Genomic DNA, 25,840 nt, shown 5'->3' on the forward strand with positions numbered 1-25,840 from the left:
TTCATTTTTAAAATGTCCGCCCAGACCAAGGTGTAAGATACATATTACCACCACATGTGAGTTCGTCAACAATAGCTTTAGTGTCATCCGCCTTTCCGGCAGGCCAGTTTGATTTCACTCACTATGTGGATAGGAGAGTGACGATGACCGTATTTGCCGGAATCCCTAACCCTAACCCATTCCGGCAAATACGGTCACCTCTCTACTGATAGAGTGAAATCACACTGACGGCGGGGGATAATACTCGCTTTATTAGATGGTCTGAATCTATCAAACAAACATATAATACCTGAACAATCATCGTTATATTCCATCGATCCATACTGCAGAATATGTGTATACTCAACTTATAATTTGAAATTGTAAAAGTGTTAACAAATGCTTTCTTACTTAAGTATACGACAGGTGAATAACATCATTAGGCAGTGCCATCGCCAGACTATTTTCTGGGGGCGTAGAATTTTATTCGCTTGATCTTGGTGTTAATGTTTAACAGTTTATATGTGAATCTGAATTTAACTTTCATTCAACGTGAAACCCATTTCATACTAACTTTGGGCTTGTTCGTATACACTCAAATTTTAGTTGTCGTACATCTTGTCGTGAACGCACCATTTCGAACTGCTGCTAAAGATGTGATATGCAGACACCAATACGTTTCGAATTGTTAAAGCAAGACGTCGTTGAGTTGAAATGAAATAAATTTTTTTTTTTTAAACCATTCGACGACCACATGTTAGATCACGTGTACTCCTGTTGCATTGTGGAGGCGGAATGCAGTTTAACTGCTGTGTGGAACCAGTTCCTGAGGTTAAGAATTCTCCGGTTACGATCCTGGGCAGGGGTTATGTTCCATGAGAGACCTTTTCCAGCTCGTGTATGGTAATCAGCAATCTACCTGTTCAAAACCTCCTAATGATACTCTGTGCCACTCCTATTCGTTATGTCACTTGCCTCTGGGTAATTCCATGCGCAACTATTTGAAAATCTCTAGCAACTTTCAACCAAGAGGGCGTTAGTGCATAAGGACTATGTTCGATTGAGTGGTTACAAACAATGCTGGACATAAGATATATATTACTACCACATGCGAGTTCGTCAACTGTAGCTTTAGTCTCATCCGCCTTTCCGGGTCTGAAAATCAACATAGGAAAAACTAAGGTACAGGCAATCACCAAAAAGAACACACAAATAAATATAAATATCAATGGAACACCACTAGCCCAAGTTGAGGAGTTTACATACCTAGGAGGGAAGATCTGTCAATCTGGATCCTGCACCGAGGACGTAAAATTACGCATTGGGAAAGCCATAGGGACTGTTCAAAAACTCCATAAGATTTGGAGCGCCAAAGACATCCAGAGAAGCACAAAGATCGAGCTCTATATGGTACTTACGCTCTCGATACTATTGTACGGAGCGGAAACTTGGACACTAAAGAAGGAAGATGAAAACAGACTTTCAACATTTGAAATGATGTGCCTTCGTAAAATAATGGGAGTGTCACGCCTCGACAAGATCCGAAACACCACCATTCGCAAAACCCTCGACATGGAATTTACCATCCTGGACAGAATCTCAACAAAAAGACTCCGGTACTTCGGCCATATACAGAGAATGCCACCATCACGTTTTCCAAAACTAGCATTTGAGGCACATATCCATGGCAAACGCCCAAGAGGGAGACCACCAAAAAGATGGAGTGACTGCCTGAAAGCCGACTGTAACAAAGTACACATCAGCTCCTTGGTCAGCGCTAGCAGGCTAGCTCAAGACAGAAGGAAGTGGCAGGACATTATGAAGCAGATGGCACCACTCAACCCCAAGTTGGAGTGAACGCCATAGGTCAAGGTAGGTAGGTCAAGGTCTGCTGCGCTGATAGAGTGAAATCCTGGCTTTATTAGATGGTCTGAATCTATCAAACATATAATACCTCAACAATCATCGTTATATTCCATCGATCCATACTGCAGAATATATGTATACTCAACTTATAATTTGAAATTGTAAAATTGTTAACAAATGTTTTCTTACTTAAGTATACTACGGGTGAATAACATCATTAGGCAAGGCCGTCGCTAGACTATTTTCTGGGGGCGCAGAATTTTATTCGCTTGTAACGGGGCCGGATTTACCTTTTACTGGCCCCTGGGCACGGTAACATGATTACCATTCAGGGTCTTCGTATTAAAGTGTTATACCCCTCCCCCTCGTATCCATGGTTTGGTAATGGTAAAACAGCAGAGTAAATAAAAGTGACTGTGCCTAGATCTTTTCGAAGATTATTTCTCATATTAAGTTTATACCTTAAAAGCAGCTTATTATGTTAATGAAAATCAGTTTCAATTTATCTTCAAAATAAACTGTACATTATTATTCATTAACAAATGATTTTTTTAATTGAAATGAATGCGTACTTCAGTTTACACAAAACAACACTGATTGACTTCAGCAGCTCGGATCAGGGATGAAACCAATCTCCCCTAAAAAGCATTGAAAAATTACGAGTTTGGTTTTAAAAAGTTTACATTATATTATGGATATTTCTGCAGATCATATCTTAAATTACGGATGTGTACTTTTGCCTGTGATACGGGTCAGCTTTCAGAACGTATAAGGTTTTAAAAATTACACAGTTAATGGACATCACAAATAACGATAATGCTTCCATTTATCTCGGATCTAATAATATTCCATTTATTAATAGACGAATAACTAATTAAAACACTCTAATCCGCCCGCCGGTTATATTTTGATGGATATTGCATCTCCGGATCCCTTATTTGAAAGATAATTTTACTTCTTTACTGTAAACATTCAGCAATGACCCATGGACAAAGATTTTTTTTAAATTGTAACATCAAACACTTACATCCTTTCAACAGGAATAGGTGTAATTGAAGACCTGAGCGCAAGAAGACCGTAAAGTCCACTTGGCCCCTCAACATGAATACACTAAAGTTACGTATAGTTTCTTAGGGTTTTATAATGTTTAATACATGTTCCAGGGTGAAAACATCATGAAAGGTTGTGAAAGATTTGTTTTAGCCCCTGGACATGTATAAAACATTACCAAACTATATAAAACGTTACCAAACTATACGAAACTATACGCAACTTGAGTGTATACATGTTGAGGGGCCAAGTGGGCTTACGGTCTTCTTGCACTCAGGTCTTCAATTAGCCTCCTCCACCAAACCCGTCACGATACAAAAAAATGCATATATAAGTACCAAATTTGACAATTTCACAGCAAGTAATTTTTCCATATTTTTTTGCGAATTCTATATGTACTTTAAAAAGATTTTCAAAATTAATTCGAAATTTGCTTGTTTTTGCTATCTGAGTCTGGAGAAAGCACTAATGGATTTTTTTATTTCTAAAAGTTTAAACTGAATGTTGTAGTGGTAGACACCTCGGAGACTGAAGGATCAGTCAACTGCCTCCAGCCGCAAACCCTCTGCTGTCGCAGAGTATAAAAACGAATCTCGCCACAACATTAATTGGGAATCCACTAAAGTTTTAGCTAAGAATGATAGAGAGTACCCCAGTTTAGTGCGGAAGGCTCTCCAGATCAAACAGATCAATCACCAGAACTAAATCGTGATCAAGGACTGGAATTGCCAACCTCATACAACGCCCTCATTCGACCAAAAGTCGCCAATGGTCAACAAAAGGGCCATTACAACATCATAAGACTTCTTCTGATGAAGATGTGTGTCACACATCGAAAATTCAAGGTGAGTTGAATTGTCAGTTTAAACTTTCATAAATTGTTTATCATTGTTATCACTGTTGTTCATCACGGCTTAACAACGTCCGAGTCGTCTGCGTGGTTTACTTCGAGCGAAGTTTACTTACCACCCAGGCACCCCGGACGCGCGTTGTTAAATGGTGATGAACAACGGTGAAACATGATTGAATCCCTTTCAACAACAAAAACAAGCACAAGACCCCATACTTTACTTCTCTTTTGTCAACATTCAGCAAAGACCCATGAAAAAAATTGCAATTCTTACTTTTGGCTTTGAATTTCAATCGCATTCCCGATCAAACTATTGCGCATTATCTGTATGCAGCCGGATATTCAGCGCACAACATGCTATTATATACACATATTCATAGATGTATCATTTTCAAGGCTATCAACACTTAATACTATTAGTCAATATCAAATCACATGCACCTTTATCTTCTCTTCTTCTCTTTATCTGTTTAATGTCTTTGACCTGCAACAAGTCTTTGCATACGTGTCTGTAGCAATTCACTTCGTTTGAGGTTACAAAAAGGGACATGTTATTTATTGATATTACCCATCGATGGAGTAACATGGGGATAAACATGGGAAGATGGTTCTTCCGTCGTTAGTAATATAGGGTCCACAAGTTATAATTTCCCCCTAAATACTTTTTAGAATAAATCGAAAAATATTTGAAGAAATGCAAACATATAAAAAGGTATGGGTAGTCCTATTTGTTTTACACATACGGCCCAATAATATAGCGTCGTCACACGTCATTGCGTTCGGTCACAATGGTTCATTGTGTAAAAAAACCCAGTTTTTAACAGAGCTAAAGGTTGCATTTGAGTCCATAGGATTCAACTCTCAAACAATACTGTCAGCCAGGTCTATTCATGTGTTTGTTAAAGAAAACCTGACTGCTATGCACTCATGTGCAACTTTTAAAACGGCCTCTTTTGTTACACAATTAACCATTGTGATTGAACGCAATCATGTGTGACTCTACAAATGTGTAAAACAAATAGGGCTATACATGCCTTTTTACATTTTGTAAAATATTGTATGATGTATTGTTAATATTGAACAAAATTGAACAAATTTGGTATCAAAATGCGCGCAAATAAATCATCCTTCTTTTTATGTTGATATATAGTGAAAACAATTATTAGTTCTGAAGCTATACAGTCACCTACCTGGACAACCGATTCTTTAGAAATGCTTAGTCGCGCTAAAAGTCGATCGATACATGTTAAAATCAGCACAATTCAGAGATACACCTTTTTGCTATAAAATTAATTTTCTCGGTCAAATATAAAGCAATATTTTTTTTTCTTCAGTAATGTCAGTTAAAAACTTAGTGCTTGGATATACATTTTTTTTAAATCCTGGTGTTAAAATTAAGCATCAATTTGGATCTATTAGTGTAATATTTTTGATTTTTATAGGCCTTGAGTTCGCCTGCGAGCTTTTTACGGAATTGATTTTTTAGCGTCTCAAACTAATATAGTTTGCTAAATAAAGATATTTCCCACCTCTGTAAAGCACATCGTGTGGGTCTATATATTATAGTTTTGTCAGAATTTCCGTTTTATTTTACCCTTTTTCCCTTCATGCTCTAAAAATGTCAAACTCGGTGCTTTTATCTCGTGCGCAACCAGCAGAAATAGTCGATATTTTCATTGTTGTCATCCAGGGCAATTTTCCATTGAAAAGCAAAGATCATGAAGATTGCCCGACTAGCGATTTGGTAGCCCAAATCCCCAATTGGTAAATGAGGTGAATTTTAAAATTTGCTCCCGTGATAGCCTGCAATTTCAATTTATATGGATTCCATGATTATAAAAACCATTTTGTCTGTCTGTGTGTTTGTTTACCTAGGTTAGTCCGTATTAAGAGACGCACGCTTGAGGTTCATGAAAATCCACGGTCCAAACCTAGAAAAATTAGCGTGTTATTATAGGGGATTTTAATCTTCTGTCCCTCCTATCTCCATGTGAATTTTGTATGACCTACCCCCCCCCCCCCCCCTCGCGGGTTGCCATTTTCATTACACCCTTCAGACTTGTGTTCGGGTTTCTGTAGAGATTCATCAGTGTTCGGGTTTGTTTTTAATTTGACATGTAGGCCTATATATAGGCCTAACCATATTTGTCATAATTAAGCGCTATACCTATATGTATAGCTATGCTATATATTATTATGTAATATCATGTACATGTAGGCCTATAGGGTGGGGTGGGTGAAGAGGTGTGTAAGGTGGGTAGTGGGGGTGTATGTAGGGAAACTTTGGTGTGGTAATCAACACACTTTAACCATGACTTTCAATATTTAATAAGTTTTTATAAACTTCCATGTTTAACCTGGTATTGTTTTGGCTGCTTCATTAGGGCCTATGACTTTCGGTGGGTTTCCAAAAGCAGTTTCAAACAAACACAAACAAAAGGTACCATACCCAGTCACCTTCATGACAATTGAAACACTACGTCAAGTATTAACATCCAAGTTATTCTGTTTTTAGGCAAGCAATTTTAAATAATTGCTTGAACAGGTTTTTGTATAAAAACAAAAACCTGTTTAAGTTAACAATGAAAATGAATGGTTCTTATAAGGCACAATCTCTGATGAGGAACTCAAAGCGCGTAAAGCACGAAATTTACAAACAAACATAAAAACAATCAATTTATAAAGATGTTTAAAACAAAACCTGTTTAAGTTAACAATGATAATGAACGGTTCTTATAAGCCACAATCTCTGATGGTTCTTATAAGGACAATCTATTTCTGGCGTTTAAATAACGAAAGTCTGGGGCGTTACGCCGGTGCGTTACGAAGGTTATTTCTTTGGAAGTGTGTTCCAAACAGTTTGCTTGATCATAAAACATACAGCGTAATATAATGTTTTGTAAAAGAAAGTTTTGTTTAAAATATTGCCCAATTGCATGTAAGCCTTCGGGCAAAGTTGTTTTGAGGAGAAGCAAATTTCAACATATTGGTCCGAATCACTCACGTGATGATGAAATATCCTCATCGTGCTATAAACATGATCAGTATAGGAGCGCTATTAGGCCTGGGAATTTCGTTGCTATATTGAAGTTCTGGCAACACTGTATCATGCCGGTATTCCTATTAAACCCAGGGATATCGATCCACAATGCTAGTATTATTAGCCTTATATTTCACGCGTTGATTTTGAAAAAATTTCAGCCGGTGAAAAAATGGTGAAACCAAAACGTAAATTCTGACAAAACTATGATATATCGCTCACGGTGATGTGCGTTAGAAAGTTGTGAAAAATTCTTCATTAGCGTACTATATTACTTTGAAAAGCTAAAAGGTTGATCCAAGAAAAGGCTCGCGGGCAGAGTTTAAGCCTATCAAAATCGAAAATCTTACACGAAATGACTGAATTTCACGCCTAAGTTTAACACTAGGATTTGAAAAAAAATAAGTATCAAGCACTACAATTTGACCTGACATTTACTGAAAAAATGAAAATGATTGCATTTCATTTGGCCGAGAAAATTAATTTTACATTGAAAAGGTGCAACTCAAAATTTAGCTCGTTTCAACACCAAATTTGATCGTTTGTATTGCCACATTAAATGACTGAGTGAGCCTTGCTAAACAAAAGAATCGGTTGTCCAGGCTGCTAACTGTATAGGCGTGTTTATAACAGCTGCGTTACTTTTGGTGCAGACTTTATATCCAGACCACCGACCACCTTTTGCAATGGTATCTGTGGTTTTAGTAAAGTGTACAGACCTATTGTGGCTGAGCCTATTTTAATTAAAAACGTTTTTGGTGAATCATTGCCTACTTATTGCTTACGGTCTTGTTAGGATTAGACAGTAGTATACAGAGACGAGGTTGCAACGGGGGGCGCCACCATTAGGGGCGCCGAATTGACCAATTCAGCATCGATTCTGCGCTCCCTCTAAGAGATGAATATCCACATTTTCGCGCGCTTCATGCGCATATAGGCACACAATTATTTGAAAGATCAATTGTTTAGCGGTAAGCCCTATTTGTCCAAATTTTTGCGTGCTCCACGCGCATTATTTTGTTTCAAGAATGTGGAGTGGTATTATGTATCTTTAGCCCTGGGGCGCCACAACCTGTAGCTACGCCACTGGAATTAGAAAACTATATATATGCACGTATTATGTAATATAATGTCACTCCCTTGAGTCACTGCTTAAATATCGCATAACGTATGCGTGATATAGAATATAGCAAGTATCAGGTATTAGTCTAGTTGGAAGATCGGGTATCCTGCACAATCAACTTTTTAGATCAGAAAAAGTGCGTAGAAATCGATAAGATATGTTAAAATATTCACAAAAAAAATTCCCGAGGCGTCAGCATGGGTCAAATTTCATATCATTTGGATCAAGAAAAAAAAAGAATAAAAAACTTTTGACCCTTGTTTACCACTTAAGATTTGTTCTGGACTTATAACATAGCTTATCTTTTTCTACCCACTTTTTCTCATCTAGAGACGTCGATTAGAAGTTGACTTTCGAGGGTACAAGATACCATACCCCCTTCTTAGGACTAGATTGTGTTTTGGCATGTAGAATTTCAATTCTTACTTTTGGCTTTGAATTTCAATCGCATAAAACTATTGCGCGTTACCCATATGCAGTCGGGTATTCAGCGTACATGTCGTCGTCTGTATTCCATAGTGGCGTATAGTGGGCGCCGCGAATAAACAACTTTTCGAGAAAATCGGGTTTGAAGAAATGCCAATTTAAAATCGAGTTGTGTAAATCAGACATTCATTATATTTTGTAAATGATGTGAAATTTCTGTAGTAAACTAAATAGATTTTATTGTTATATATTGTTCAAAAGAAATAAATACATACTATTGCTGGCAAACTGAAAATAAAACTATACGTCACTATGGAAAACAAACAAAACGCAATACCCTAACCTAACGTTAACCGTACGCCACCTCGGTCGCCGTGTAATCCCTATGGCGTTACTTTTCGTCGTTCGTATTCCATAGTGGCGTATAGGTCCGATACGTGTACGCCACTATGACATACGATGTTTTTCATTTTTGCCGATATTTCATAATTATAAAATGTGTATAAAAAGTGGCGTATGGTCGATACGCCACTATGGAATACAAAAAATGTCACTTTGTAACTATACGCCACATTTAATTAGTTAATTACTAATTAATTAGCTAATTATGAATGAAAGAGAACATCATTAAAAACATATGTGCCAATTTTCAAAAAAATGACCAAAAATCACTATACGCCACTATGGAATACAGCCGACGATGTATCATTTTCAAGGCTATCAACGCTTAATACTAAGGGTCAATATCAAATCACATGCACCTTTATCTTCCTTTTCTTCTATTCTTCTCTTTATCTGTTTAATGTCTTTGACCTGCAATAAGTCTTTGCATACATGTCTGTAGCAATTCACTTTGTTTGAGGTTATAAAAAGGGACATTTTATTTAGAGGTTAATAAATGCGCATCGGTTATTTGGAGGGCATTTTGAAAAATCTAAACATTTTGCCTTTGGAACCGAGGAATATTCCGAGGTCCAAAGCAAAATGTTTAGATTTTTCACAATGCCCGACATATTACGAATAAATATTCCGAGAGCTACTGACTTTTTACTTTCCTTTTATATTTAGGAGAAAATTTGGTCCAAATCGCATGTTCGTAGAATTTTTAGCCGAAAATCAATTTTGCCTATACTTTTGTACATGGACAGAATTTCCCAAATTTGCATGAGTGCGCTCGTATTATGACGTCATGACGACATTATGTGATGGATGTTTGTACTTGTTTTGGTATCATTGGATAGAAGAGGCCCATAGCTATGTATTGGTACCAAATATAATGTTATATGACGTTTTTTAATTGAAAATTAGCCCCTTCCCCTTTCTTAGTCCGTGTTACAAAATAGGGCTCAGTAGTTCTAGGGTTAATATATGGATTTGTTGTACAAGTGAGCTCATTAACATTCCAAACCTCATTTGAAATCCATAGATGTTTAATATCAACTTCACTCAAGCGTACCCCTTCACCCTTATTACACAACTCGTGCATAGGTTATGGTTTATGGGGTAGGTCTAGAGACTAGTAGAGTTGTACCCTATTCACTAATCGCTCCTGTTTAATATGCACTTCACTCATGCGTACCCCTATTACACAATTCGTGCATGCCTGTAACACCACTCTCTAAGGCTGCAATCGTCATCCACTTCACTCATGCGTACCCCCCAACCCATATTACACAACTCGTGCATGCCTGTAACACCACTCTGTAAGGCTGCAATCGCGGTATGGATAACTTTCTTTGCGACTTGTTAAAATGCAGATTAAAATAACGAAGTTGGTGGAAGAAAACTACGTGAGCTTCATTTAATAACGTTGAGAGTACGATCTGAGTGAGTATTAAAAAAGCAAGTCTCGGTTTCAGCTAAGATCTGTGCTGGTCACGTCTGTTAGAAGACATGAAGTCTATTCATATAAAACCATTGACCTCTGCGACCCATGCTAGGACCGGTTAGTTATTGTTTCAAGTTTAGCACAGGTTGAATTTAGCCAAAACAACTATTTTGGCCCCACGTGGATTTAAAAATCGACGTAATGATAATATAATTTTTTGGATTAATGGGCAATAAGAAGATATATTTTACAAAAAGGGTACGTTTTTTGCTTAAGGGTACTTGCCCATCAATTTCATTCAGGGGCGTGTTTGAAAAACGGCACAGCGCATTAGTAAAAAGAATAAAAAATACTAAAATTCACACCAGGGTTCGAACCCGGGTTCGAACCACTACCAAGGCACTATGTAGATTGTGAATACTCTCAATCATCTGGGAATCATACAATGAGGGAATAAGTTCAATCTATTCAACCAGATTCACGTACCTTGGAGCAACCAACGTTGCGGCCAGTACCACTGACCTTCAGCTGGGTTGTGATGTTAAACACCTTGAGAACCAATGACGTCACCCTACTGAACTTATTCCCTCAAGGCACTATGTATGCTAAAGATGCCTACTGTGCCACGGTGACTGTGGTTAACATTCGGCGATTTTCAAAGATATACATATCAACACGTTTCTAGTGTATTGAAAATCAGATTTAGGTAGAAATACAGTCATAGAAAGACATATGATTCTACTTGTCTGTTTGTTTTTCATTTAATACAAATTAATTTTGATGAATTGAACTGGTATGACTCTTAGGACTCGTGACAAACGACGATTAATTTTGTAATAATAAAATGAAAACGCTGGGTCATTCACAACGTCATTGTAATTCATGTCAAAACCTGGGGAACGACCACGCACATACGTATATGTGTATACTTGCGCGATCGATACTCAATGATCTAGAGAATACCATATGAATATGCATCTGCTTGACACATCTGGTCACATCTGGTTAATCGAGGGCGCTGTTGCAGCTGCTGCCAATATGTTGTACCCTGTCTCTGTTTTTGTCCAAATATTTTGTCTTTTGGTCATCATCAACTTTATATCTACATACCATGGAGTAAGTGAGTATCATAATAATGTTGCTATCCAGTCAGAAAATGCTGTCTCTGAACCAACAACTGTAATTTCTTAAGCTTATCATGGACAAGAAATCCACCATATTAACTGCAGAATTTGGAACCCTGGTGATTGTTTACCTTGCATACCAGACTGCAGAATTTTGAACTCGAGTACCACAAACTGTTGGACTTCAACATCTCCTGTTAGCACAACAACCCAACACTATAGCCCTCATAATGACAATAAACAGCCCCTTATTAGCTATACTCGCAATGAACTTTGGCGACTTAAAGATAATTCTGTAGCAGTAACATCTAGTGTGAAATGTACACTTAAAGAACTTGGCATACAGAAACGCAGTAGAGGTCGCAGAGCAGGTTCCCATATTCATCGTAAGATTCCTGTTCATGTTTCACATCACAGACCTATAGCTGCATACCATTATGAAGATTACGTTTCTGACAGTAACATTGTCTTAGACCCCAATGCCAGTGTTGATTCCGGGGCTCATTCTGATTTGACTCTAAGGTCTACCGTTTGTAGACCAAGAATTTTAACACCTATTGCATGTGTTGCTGAACAGTCAACCCCCCGCAAATATGACTTTCCTGCTGTACTGCTGACCAATGCACGATCCTTGGTTAAGAAGATGGATGAGATGGAAACTATGCTTAAACTTGAGAATATTGATGTTGGTGTAATCACAGAGTCTTGGTTTCACCCAGAATTACCTTGCTCCATGTCATCAATTAGTGGTTACAATCTGTTCTCCCAGTGTCGTGATACAAGTAAAGGCGGCGGCGTTGCGGTTTATGTTATATCTCACATATCTGCCATGCATATTACAGACATAACAGTCCCTGATGAACTTGAGTGTGTTTGGGTATTGCTTGAACCTCAAATGTTACCGAGGGATGTTTCTGTTATAGCACTTTGTGCCGTGTACATCACCACCGACTCCCCCAACCAACACCTTCTTCGACAACACCTACTTGAATCAATGGACTTGTTACATGTTAAATATCCGGACATTAGTTTCGCCATTTTAGGTGATTTCAATAGAATGAACATTAATCTGATAACAAGATCTTATAATCTAAAACAAATTGTAAATTTTCCTACTCGTGAACAAGCTATACTGGACTTGATTATGACTGACTTTAGTAAATTTTATTCAGATCCATTACCTATGTCACCTGTGGGTAAGAGTGACCACATATGCATTGTTTGGAAACCCAATCCTTCCACCACTGCAAGCATAAAAATGCTGTTAGAGTTGTCCGCACCTTTAAAGATTCCCAAATCAGGGAGTTCGGCACTTGGATTCAAGATCAAAACTGGTCTAATGTGTTTGAAGCCAACAATACTCAGGAAAAGGTGGATGCTTTTTATGAACATCTTAACAGTGCAATGGAGTCATTCTTCCCACATGTCAAAGTAAAGAACCATGACAATGATAAAAGTGGATTACCCCCGAATTAAAAAAATTGATTCAGGAACGCCAAGCAGCCTTTCTGGCTGAAGACAAAACTCAGTGGCGTCAACTTCGCAATAAAGTTCAACGTGAAATTGCTAAAGCTAAAATTAATTATCATGCCAACTCTGTCCGGAATTTACAAAATAAGGACCCACGTAAATGGCACCAACAAATTAAAGTCATGACTAATGACACAAAGGCTGAGCACAACATACATGTCCCTGGTATTCAGAATTCTGATCATGTCAGTATTGCTAACAGCATCAATGAGCTATTTGTGAATGTGTCTTCCAACATCAATCCTCTGGATAACACAAAGCTTCCATCTTATTTACCAGCTTACAAATCACCACCTCAATTATATCCTTGGGACGTGTATGCTGAGCTCAGCAAGGTAAATCGAGGTAAAGCATGTGGGCCTGATGGCATCCCTCCAAGGTTAGTTAAAGAATTTGCCTATGAGCTGAGTGTTCCCTTAACAGAGGTTTTGAACACCTCCCTCATTGAGGAGTAGTCCCTTCTCAATGGAAGAAGGCCATCGTAGTCCCAATACAAAAACAAACCCACCAAGCATTGAGAAGCTACGTCCTGTCTCACTTACTGACTGCTTTGCAAAAATCGGGGAGGGTTTTATATCCAAGTGGGTTTTAGAAGATGTAAGTCATAAAATTGACCACCAACAGTTTGGTAATGTCAAAGGTGTGTCAACGTCACATTATTTAATTAGCATGCTTCACTTTCTTCATCAAGGCGCTGACAAGGCTGGCAACGTTGGCACAGTGGTACTCACGGATTTCTCAAAAGCATTTGACTTGATCGACCATACTCTGCTTATGGAGAAATTTATCCATATGGGAGTCCGTGAGTCTATTGTGCCATGGTTGTCTGACTTTGTCAGCAATAGACAACAGTGTGTTCGTTATAAACATGTTCTTTCTGATTACAAAACTGTAAATGGAGGTCTCCCACAAGGTACAAAACTAGGCCCAATAGGCTTTCAGATTATAATCAATGATGCTGTTTCAAGTAGTGTGCCTAAAACAAAATGTTGGAAGTATGTCGACGATCTGACAATTGTAGAGAACTGCATCCACCCCAAATCCAGCCAAATTCAAGATGTTTTGGATGAATTCAGTGAATGGTCTGCCAATAATAATCTGAAACTTAATCCTTTGAAATGTCAAGCCCTACAGGTCTGCTTTAAGAGGAATCCACCCAATAATGTTATCAAAATCAATGACATTCCTCTCAACTTTGTTTCTGAGGCAAAACTTTTGGGTATTTGGATGCAGGACAACCTCAAATGGGATAGAAACATTGCTGAAATTGTGTCCAAAACCAATCGTCGGTTGTATATGCTTAGGATTTTAAAAAGGTTTGGATTTAATACCCAGGAATTATGTTCAGTTTATAAAGGATATGTTAGACCATTACTTGAATACGCCGATGTAGTTTGGCATTCCTCACTCACCACAACTCAAGATTATACTTTGGAGCAGCTGCAAAAAGAGCTTGCAAAATAGTTCTGGGCAAATTGTATGATGGTTATGACAACGCTCTTAATATGTGCCAGCTAGACTCTCTAGCTGATAGGAGGGAGGACCATTGTCATAAGTTGGCCGAAGGGCTTTCTACTTCTATCCGAACAAAAGATCTCATCCCTCCTACCAGACTGGAGAGTCATGGCAGGGTCCTTCGCAATGCAAATCATATCTCTCAACTTTATGCAAGGACCGATCGTTTCAAAAACAGCGCTATTCCATACTTTATCAATTTATTGAATAACTAAGTGCCCTGAACTGTTTTGCATATTCTGACTTTTTTTAAATATGTAACATTGAGCCAATTTTAGCCTTTTAATGGTGTGTATTTATAATGTTGTTGAATGATGTCTTGAATAAGTGCAATATTTTATTTTCTATCAACAGCAGTTGCTGTATTTTTCCTTGTTAATATTTATACTGTATCTTTTAATGTTTAATTGTTTTTAATATTGTAAACCACTTGTAATTTGGCCTCAGGGCCACGATTTGTGTGTGAATAAAATATACTATATACTATACTTGCGGGAAGATAAACTATACCCTAATAGCTTACAATAGATACCCCACCTTAAATAGCTCTCATCATTACCTCGCTGTGTACGCGTAGTGTACGTAATTTTGAACTATATTTTGTTCAAAAATGATAGGAAGGGACTGTTTTCAGCTAAAATGTTGGCTGTCAGCAGATGCCCAATGGTATCAGGAAGTGTTGCAGAAAGGTAAGCGTACTCAGTCATTATGTATTCAAAATATCACATATTTATAAAATCCGAATGGGAAATCCGAAAAAAATGTCGGGTCAAAATTCTCACCCTAGAAATATTGTGAAATAAAATCGAATCCCTAAACAACGTCCAATTATTTCCATTGGGGTTTGCTACACGCGTATAGAATAAATTATGATTTGGGGCAAATTTGAGAAGAGTTATGCTTCAAGTTTCAAAATACACTGAGTGCACCTTTTTTGATCAAAAACCTCGACAATTCAAGACTCTGTAAAAACAAATCGAGAATTAGCTGGGATAATTGCAACTAAGTATATGAACGTTATGATCTAAGTTACCAGATGCATCATTAATTTCATGACTATGATATTTAGTTGTGGAAAAATATTACTTTAATATTTTGGTGGGATTATTTCTCGCCAAAAATTTGAACCAAAAGAGAGCGTACCCTTAAAAAACATTCCTGATGGTGACGTCGATCATAGCGATAGTGTTGAGACAGAATATAACCCAGAATGTTGCTTTTTATATAATGAGACTTGGAATCACGTACTGCCTCTTGGCCATGACGACTTCTTAACTGCTTGAATAAGTTCATCAAGACTGTTAGATATCATACAATTCGTCGTCCGTATTCCATAGTGGCGTATAGTGGGGCGCCGCGAATAAACAACTTTTCGAGAAAATCGGGTTTGAAGAAATGCCAATTTAAAATCGAGTTGTGTAAATCAGACATTCATTATGTTTTGTAAATGATGTGAAATATCTGTAGTAAACTAAATAGATTTTATTGTTATATAGTTTTCAAAAGAAATAAATACATACTATTGCTGGCAAACTGATAATAAACCTATACGTCACTATGGAAAACGAACAAAACGCAATACCCTAACCTTACGTTAACCGTACGCCACCTCGGTCGCCGTGTAATCCCTATGGCGTTACTTTTCGTCGTTCGTATTCCATAGTGGCGTATAGGTCCGATACGCGTACGCCACTATGACATACGATGTTTTCATTTTTGCCGATATTTCATAATTATAAAATGTGTATAAAAAGTGGCGTATGGTCGATACGCCACTATGGAATACAAAAATGTCACTTTGTAACTATACGCCACATTTAATTAATTAATTACTATTTAATTAGTTAATTATGACTTATGACTTATGAGAACATCATTAAAAACATATGTGCCAATTTTCCAAAAAATGACCAAAAATCACTATACGCCACTATGGAATACAGCCGACGAATTGGTAAATTGTGTTTTACAAGTCCAATAAATTAGTCACGTTTTAGACGTTTTGTGTAACGATCGGAAGACTTCATTAAATGCGATGAACCAGCAACACTCCTACTCTCATCTCCAGATTGTTCAGTTCTTTGTAGTAGCTAGTCGTGAGTATGTTAGTAGAAGCAATGTGGATCAGAGAAGCAATGTTGATCAAAAAACGGGTGGACAATCAACCGCGATGAAGGGACATATTGTTCCTATGGGTTTTCATTGTCAATTCGAGCTGTAAACATGAATTAAAATAAACTTTACATTATTTCAGAAACGTTCCCTACAGAATAAAGGTGTTCATCAAACGTCAATGCTTCCGGTAATATTACATATGGGTGTTACTGTGTTATTGTTTCTGTCCAGATTTGAAGACCTGAGTGCAAGAAGACCGTAAGTCCACTTGGCCCCTAAACATGTATACACTAAACCTGCGTATAGTTTCTTGATAATGTTTAATACATGTTCAGGGGCCAAAACAGATCTTTCACAACCTTTCATGAGGTTTTGACCCTGGAACATGTATTACACATTATCAAACCCTAAGAAACTATACGTAACTTTAATAGTGTATACATGTTGAGGGGCCAAGTGGACTTACGGTCTTCTTGCGCTCAGGCCTTCCTTTGGGTACAAACAGGTTTGTTTGTTTGTTTGTTTGTTTACCCAGGTTGGTCCGTGAGGGACACATGCACCGTTCCAAGCTTATACAATAAAAATGGACAAGTCTGGATAGCCAGTGTAGGCTAATATAAAATGCATGCTGGCCCAGATAGCTTTGATAACCAAAGCAAATAGAAAATAGCAAGGAGAAGGAGAAAGGAGAGTAGGCCACACCCAAACACAAAGTTTACTCTTAGCCCTTGCTTCGTGAGCAAGGAAACTGGAATTCCAATCTCAAGCCCCGATGCAAAGGCTTTATTATGAGCTGATCAGAGTATATGTAACCTCTACCAGTGAGTGATTTATGCACAGCGCCCATTAAACAGTCCGGTCCGACTGCCTGATCAGGAAATACTGCCGAGTCAGGCAGCATGTTGCCTGCTCATGCAACATGGTAGCCCACAATGCAATGCTCTATTTCAAATAGAGCATCTTTTACTTTACCGTTATTTCTTGGTTTAGAGTAAAGAAGTAGGTAAAATATATAAAATTATCAATGGATGTACAATTAGTAGTAGTATTTTTCATCCATTTTAGTTAAAATAAAGTTAATTTGCATATTTAAATCAAATTTTTTAAAAATCGTTAGAAATTGTTTTGTTATTTAAATTATTTTCCTCCCGGTGAAATTTTTTTTCGCCCGGTGAAAAATTGTCAACTTACATGTAGCTCATGTGTGTCAAAGTAAAATTTCCACCGATCTTTTATAAAATCACCATGAACAATTTAGTCCTTAGTCTGTCAAATAATTCGGAAGGGTTACCAAAGCCTGTGTTGCCTGACTCGGCAACATGCTGCCTAACTCGGCAGTATTTCCTGATCAGGCAGTCGGACCGGACTGTTAAAGGTTAGGGTCTGTGTCGGTTCTTACCTGTGTGTGCCGCACGCTTAACCTATAGACTTTAGGGTTCGGGTTTTGGTTATGGTCATGGTTAGGATTAGGGTTAGGGTTAGCGTTAACTAGCGTCTTGCGGCCCATTATGGTTGCAGAAAATAAATACGCATGCCGCACGCCTACCGTCATGCACTCGCTTTATGATGAGTTATAATGTTACACTGTGATGTAATCTATTATTTTTTATAACATTAATATTATTTGTAACAATTAATTGTACATTAAATATCTGGAACAATTCATTTTATTCAATATTATTATCAATCTGATAAGGTATTTAGAATTAAGCATGTCCAACCTTAACGTATATTCAACCCTAAATATGTACATAAAGTGGTTTTGTTTTGGAAAGGCTGACGTTGTGTCTCTGTTCTCATTAGAAATGGGATACATGACTCTTCTTATTTGCATGTGACGCCACTGATATATTATATAATAAATCTTTTGTGCTCGACGTGTTTGGCTCTTATTAATAACTAAAATTGTAATAATATAAGAAGATGTTCTATTTCTTGAGGTTTAAGTCACTAGAGACGTCGTTCGCGTGTTGATGTGAGATTTGGTGTTATCGTTTCAGCAATTTTAATACATAATCCATTTTTCTCGTGTATTATAACCGATTCACCCACACGTAATAACTTTACTTGAACAAAAAAAGCAATGAAATTAATAATAATTTATCACATTCGTGTTGACAAAATCAATTTTATTTAACTTTAGACCGAGCAAACGATCTGCTGTTCAATCACACTATGTTTAAAATAAATCTTTTGGGATTTTTAGAAATTACCAAACAGCCTGCATGGATGAGATTTAAACCTTTCTAGAATATTGTTGAGCTCCATGTGAGCTCTTAGATCAATTCAAGGTAGAGTATTTAGAACACGCAAAAACATTTTCATATCAGCATGTTCATGAAGGATTTGTTATGATCTTGTCACGATTCTCCTTTTGGGTATTATACTACCCCGTACCATCTTAATTTAATCAGGAGGTCGAAATGTTTTCTCTTTACTTGGCACAATTAAATCTGAACGTATTATATTGGTGATTAAACAAAAGGAGACCAAACAATATCAAACCTATTGTTTTCATATAAATCAATACATTCTTATTCACGAAACTCGTTCTGGGGTTTGCTGTAGGTTGCTGGGAAGTGATAATTCCCGTTGTTAGACAAGTCAATCTATGGTTTGAACTAGCCAAATTGGAAGAAACATGTTTTTTGTTGTGCTTTTAATATCCCCAAACAACATCGAACTTACAAATCCTTAAACCGAAGATCTAATCTAATTCTTCTTACTTACTAAAAACTTTTAAGATTCCTCGTAGTGTATAGTAATTCAACTAAAGACTTCATAATAAGTAAGTTCCCGTTTCTATTTGGCTTTATATCATGCTAATACGCTGGCGAAGTTACATAATAATCGGATTAACTACCATAGCAATAGGTGAAAACAATATTTGAATATACCGCGCTGCAATGATACGTTCACGCGATACCTCTGTATTGAACCATATCATGCTGATTACTTGCACTTGTAAGATTAGTATCTTTGAAAAGACCAGTATTGTATTCAATCTATGATTGCAGACATACACAGGTGATGAGTGTATCCTGCTTGTAGTGCTTTTACCTGCGGATCAAAATGTTTCACGGTTGTCACTATTTATAGACCTTATCCATCACCCAAGAATGGCCTCAACGAAGGATTGTTCCTTGAGGAATTTTCCCAGTTCATGCAGGATTTATCCATTGCTCAAGGTGATTTAGTTGTAGTTGGTGACCTGAATCTCCATGTAGATATCCTTAATGATCCCGGTACTCGCAAGTTCAGTGAACTTATGAACATTCTCGGCCTCAGACAGTCTGTTACTGGACCAACACATCGCTGTGGCCACACGCTGGACGTTGTCATATCGCGCGAAAACGACAGTCTTGTAGAGAACACTTGTGTTCATGACCTTATTTCAGATCATACACTTGTTGAGTGCACACTTAAGGTCGGTAAGCCTCCTGTTCCAAGAACCACAATCACTTCGCGGAAATACAGATCCATTGACTCTGATAATCTTAATAGCGACATTGTGGCAAGTGAGCAAACCACTTCGCTACCTGAAAATCTTAATGCTGCTGCTGATCAGTACAATAAGGTACTGTCAGATTTATTGGATCATCATGCACCATCATGTACTATAACCGTGGTCCCTCGTGTTAAACAACCATGGTACAGTGACTCTTTACATCAAGCTAAACGTGATCGTCGTATGGCAGAGCGAAAATAGATCTCGAGTGGACTTACCGTTGATTTTGATCATTTCAAAGAGCTTAAAAACAAATATAATACTTCTCTGTACACTGCAAAATGTGAATTCTTCAATCAGAAGATCCTTGATTGTGGTAATGACTTTAAGGGGTACTACACCTGCTCAATTTTGTGCCTATTTTTGCATTTTTCTCAATATTATAGCGCATTGGTGACAAGTAAGATATGTATATTATAGGGGCAAGGACTACAACTACTGCACTGGAACTTTTATTTCAGCACAGACAGCAATTGTGGAGTTACAGTCAAAAATGAGTGAAAACCAATATTTGAACAATAAATCAATAACTACTTGCCTTGAGTTGCTGAATTTTCAGTGCAGTAGTTGTAGTCCTTGCCCCTATAATATACATAACTTACATGTCATCAATGCGCTATAATTTTTAAGAAAATGCAAAATTAGGCACATAATTGGGCAGGGGTGTAGTACCCCCTTAAGTCGATGTTTGCTGTCATCGGGGACATCCTTCAGAATAAGAAATCATCTAAACTGCTTGATCACAACTGTTCGTATGAGTTGGCAAATCGCTTTCCATCTTATTTTTCATCTAAGATACAGGAAATCAGGTTGAGTCAAGTGATCCTGTTCCTTCCAATAATCAAACAGCAACTTCGGAGTTGTCTTGGACAGAGTTCAGCACGGTTTCTGAAACAGATGTTAAGGACATTATTATGGAGTCTTCTAGTACCTCTGGGCTTCTTGATGCCATGCCCACCTGGTTAATCAAGAAATTACTTGATTCGCTGCTGCGTATTATCCCATACATCGTGAATATGTCCCTCAAAGAAGGAGATGTTCCATCTTCAATGAAATCTGCTGTGATTAAGCCGTTAATCAAGAAACAGAACTTGGATGCTAACAACTTGAAAAACTATCGCCCTGTCAGCAATCTCTTCTTCCTGTCAAAAGTCCTTGAACGCGTTGTCACTAAGCAGCTCAAACATTATCACAATCTCAATGAACCTTTCCAATCGGCATATAAGCAATTCCACAGCACAGAGTCTGCTTTGCTGTCGGTGCACAATGACATTCTATGTGCAATGGAAAACCAAGGTGTTACCTTGCTTGTTTTGTTGGACCTTAGCAGTTCATTTCACACTATCGATCACGCTGTGTTACCTGTCAGATTACAACATCGTCTTGGAGTAAAAGCTACCATCTTGGTACTGGTTTTCATCGTATCTTTCGGATCGGAATCAATGTGTACACATAAACGGGAAGTTCTCTGCTACACAACATCTGCAATATGGAGTACCACAGGGGTCTGTGCTTGGGCCCTTGTTGTTTTCGATTTACATCCTTCCTCTTGGTGACATTATTCGTAGACACGGGATGAAGTTTCATATCTACGCTTTAAGTTTATGTGTCTGTCTGCCCCACATCTTCAAGTGGTGTGAATCTTGCTGTGTCCAAACTTGAGCAGTGTGTGAATGATATAAATATATGGATGTCTGCAAATTTTCTCAAGTTGAACGCTGATCAAACCGAGGTCATTATGCTTGGTTATAGATCCCAACTGGCCACGATCCATCTTCCGAATGTTAACATCGCGGGTGTTGATATAGCTGTCAAATCTGACCCAGTGAAGAACATTGGAGTTATGTTTGACCCAGGTTTGACAGTGGCTGCTCAAGTTGCAAATATCACCAAGTCCGCCAATTTCCAACTTGTCAATATTGGTAGGGCGAGGAAAATGTTAACCATGGACGCCGCCAAATTAGCTGTTCACACCTTAGTCACATCTAGACTTGATTATTGCAACAGTTTATTAGCAGGTATCAACAACAATCTCCTCAAAAGACTCCAGAACGCACTGCAGCTAGGTTGATCACCAGAAAGCAAAAATACGACCCCATCTCTGACAATCTCATCAACTTGCATTGGTTGCCTGTTAAGCAAAGAATTGACTTTAAGATCATGGTTCTAACAAACAAATCTCTCCACCAACAGGCTCCAGAATATCTTTCTAGCAAGCTCCAAATACAGACTGACCGCAGGCCGTTACGTTCCTCCTCTGCACCATTACTGTTCGAACCTAGAACTCACCATAGAACATTTGCAGACCGTGCTTGTACATGCTACGCACCTCGTCAATGGAACCGGCTGCCGAAACATATCAGAAATGCAAACTCTCATTTTCAAAAGACTCTTGAAATGCCATTTGTTTAATGTTGCCTATGGACTGTAATTTTATTTGGTTTAAGTGTTTATCAGCGCCTTAGTACAATTGTTTGGTTTTAGGCGCTTTATAAATTTCAGTTGTGTTGTATTGTATTGTATCGTATCGTATTGTATTGTATTGTATTGTATTGTATTGTATTGTATTGTATTGTATTGTATTGTATTGTATTGTATTGTATTGTATTGTATTGTATTGTATTGTATCTGCACAATTACAAAGGCAAACTTGCGGTTTTTTTAGTGTATAGGATACAACGTTTTCAATGCCTTAATCTTCAAAGTAGATCTGTGGACATTTTGGGAAAACAGTTACTTTAATTTGGATTATTTCCTCAAAGACCTGGTACCTGTCAATTGCAAATTTGACACGCGACCGGAGGGTTCGTGACGCTGACAAACATCAATTCACAGTATACTATTTCTACCGAATAGTGATTTCAAAGTGTTAGTTTGCATTTAGAAGGCTCAATTCCAAATGTTTTTTCAAGGTTTTAATGTATCAAGGTTAACTATCATAGATTTTAGAGCATTGACGGCATAAATCAAAGTTCTTTATATTATTATATTCGCTGTTACAAAGATCATTTTTAAAGGTGATAATTACAAAATAAAAGTCTGTTTGTTTATTTTGTTAGTTTATTGCAACTTTTTCTAAATCCTTATGATGAGAGGAATGCAGGCTGTATCAAAATGTTTGGTACACATCAGTTTTTGATGTTTATTGACAAGCCTGTTCTTCAATATGCACCATTGGGTCCTTTTGAAATGCCCATTATTTATAGTCTTATGACTTTTCATAACATTCATCTATAAATACGGTAGCTCCTGTGCCCGGCTCCTGTGTTGCATTTGGTGTGGTAGCCTTGTCCAAATCACTGGAAACTGATGGGTACCGATCATTTGGATACACCCTGTACATTCAGAGATACAACAACAGCGATTGTGGGATAGGCTTTTACGACGGGAGTTCATAACAGTTAGTAAGTTTTTTATCATGTTGTTTACTGATGGCTCTGAAAAGAGCCGTTCCCAGAAAACTTCCCCTTGACAACAAAGAACAAGCAGACCTCGCCCATGTGCTGATGCAACTGCAGAGAGTTTGCCACAAAGTAGGTTGCCCCGTACATCCTTGTGTGATTATTAAAATGATTGCCAGCCCTTTGCATACCGATGTTACAAGTGAATAAACATGATTTACATAGAGAATGGTGTTCTTAAGTTGGCCATTTACGTATACTTAGAGCCTACGTAGTTAACATTGACAATTGTGAGTTAGTCGAGGCATTTTATTAAACTTGGCATACAAAAAAAATAGGAGCACTATGGCCAAACGGAACGGGCTCCGACCCGCAATCGGAAGGTTGCGGGTTCGAGCGCTTGCGACGCCGTCGTGGTGTGTCCTTGAGTAAGGCACTTTATCGCGATTACTCCTCTCCACCCAGGTGTATAAATAGGTAACGGCATTCTTTTAAAAATGCTGGGAAGGTAACAGACTCACTGTGGAGGAGGTGTGGTGATCGCCCACAGCAACATTTCACGGCGGAGTCTGGCATAACCGCTAACGAAAGAGAGATGGGCACTCCGTCCTGTAAAATACAGGTTCGACTCCTTTACCTTTACCTTACAAAAAATGACCAAAATTGCACATGGCAAATTATTAAAAATGTATATATTTTTTTTTCATATTTAATAGTCCTCGAAGTAAAATTTACAAATCTAATGATATGTACTTGAAGTGTATGCAGCTGGAGGAAAATCCGAAGATCTTTCATATTGGAAATACACATTTTTTCCCCAAAAGACCAAATTTCTTAGGTCTTTTGAAAAAAAAAGTGTATATCTATAATATAGTCAAAAAGTTTCAAATGATCGTCCGCCTTTCCTCCCAGCTATATACTTTGCGTATATATCATTAGATTTATAAATTTTACTGGAGGACTGTTAAATGTCAAAAATATCAATTTTTAATAATTTGCCATCCAATTTGTATAATACAAATCACGAATTTCAAAAACATATTTGATATCAAAAGGACATTCTTCGGATTCAGAATGCAATTCTATATATCTGATGTACTCTCTGGCCCCACAAAAAAATACAGTGCAAAGGTGGGTGACCGACCCCTTCAGTGACACATATGAGTTAATTAAATGACACATTTAATGGACAAGTCGCTTAAAAAATCCCAATGGGATTGACATTTTAAACGTGCTAAAGGTGGCGATCTCAATTTATGGCATCATGCTGAAAAGGAGGAAACAGAAGTTTGATAACGTGCACTGAGCATTTCAAGAAACACTTTATTATGAGATTGCTAGAGAAACAAAGCACAAATCAAACATTTCAACCGGTCCATTATAATTATGTATTTACACTATTAGATTAGCGTAAGAATACCCATGGATTTCGGATGCTACTAAATGTCGAAATATTGTCACGTGATATAACTAAGCCTGAAACCTGCATCACCGCATTAAGAGGGTACTACACCCATTGCATTTTGTTTTGCATTTTTTGAAAAAATAAGAAAAAAATTGGACAAAATGGTATGCAAAATGAAGGGGCAAATCTTCTCGATCTATTGGTGGCATCGGTATCAATGTAGACTACCCCGTAGTCCATTTGCCCATTGTGCATACTCTGGATATTGTATTTAAGCTTAAAACTCTGATTTAATTAATGTGTGCACAATTGATAGATTTTCACATCTGATCAGTCACCCTACTCCCTCTGTTTGTTAGCTTCCCAAGTGGACTACTGACATTGCCTTGCGGTTAAGATTTTTAACACGGGACTCTATGGAGAGTTAGGCCAATTTCTGGCCTAACTAAAATTGTCCATGATGTAATGCATCTTTAAATGGATCTGCCTTGTGATTGGTCGCCCATACCTCGCTATGGTTTAAATCGTCTGGGCCCGCGCCATTACCATTAACTACACCGTAAACAACTGTCTGTGGTATTTGCGGCGCTTTTGTGTTGACGCGAAAGTTAATCTCTCATCAAACATCTAGCGCGTCCGGCTTAGTACTTGTGGTTAATGGACTGATAGACAAGTATGCTTGACAGTGTGTTTTTAGAGAGCAAAGTCCAGGGGGTAAAGTTCTGCTTACAATTCAAAGTTCATAGTCGAAATTTCGGGTTCGCTATCAATAAACTGGTAGATTCCAAAAGAATTGTTCAGTATTAAAGCGAGCCATTATAATTATGCAAGATATTAAATGTTGCATTCAATTACTTTTATTGTCACTAATCGTCTGATATTTTTAACACTTTATGACCATTTTACTATTGAATACTTTAATTTTAATAAACATCAGTATAATTTTGAGTTCAACGAAATGGGTTCATCATGACTAATAATAACATATTTTTAATAAAATTCGACTATGGCATAGTCTAGTATCAATGTAGCTTACATGCTTTTCAAGGTAGAAGCCAAAAAGAGGTACATCAGTCATGT

At 37.6% G+C, this 25,840-nt stretch overlaps 1 protein-coding gene across 1 annotated transcript; it reads left to right on the top strand.

The window, feature by feature from the left end:
* Window positions 1–1,056: 1,056 nt before the first annotated feature.
* On the top strand, window positions 1,057–1,836 carry LOC140161760 (uncharacterized). The gene has a single exon (XM_072185057.1). It carries the CDS (start codon window positions 1,057–1,059, stop codon window positions 1,834–1,836), a length of 780 nt encoding a protein of 259 aa, XP_072041158.1.
* The last annotated feature ends 24,004 nt before the right edge of the window (window positions 1,837–25,840 follow it).

This window comes from Amphiura filiformis, chromosome 10, assembly GCF_039555335.1.
Source record: "Amphiura filiformis chromosome 10, Afil_fr2py, whole genome shotgun sequence".
NCBI lineage: Eukaryota > Metazoa > Echinodermata > Ophiuroidea > Amphilepidida > Amphiuridae > Amphiura > Amphiura filiformis.

Coding starts and splice junctions, on each gene's coding strand:
- LOC140161760 (XM_072185057.1), top strand. CDS start 1,057: ATGCTGGACATAAGATATATATTACTACCACATGCGAGTTCGTCAACT.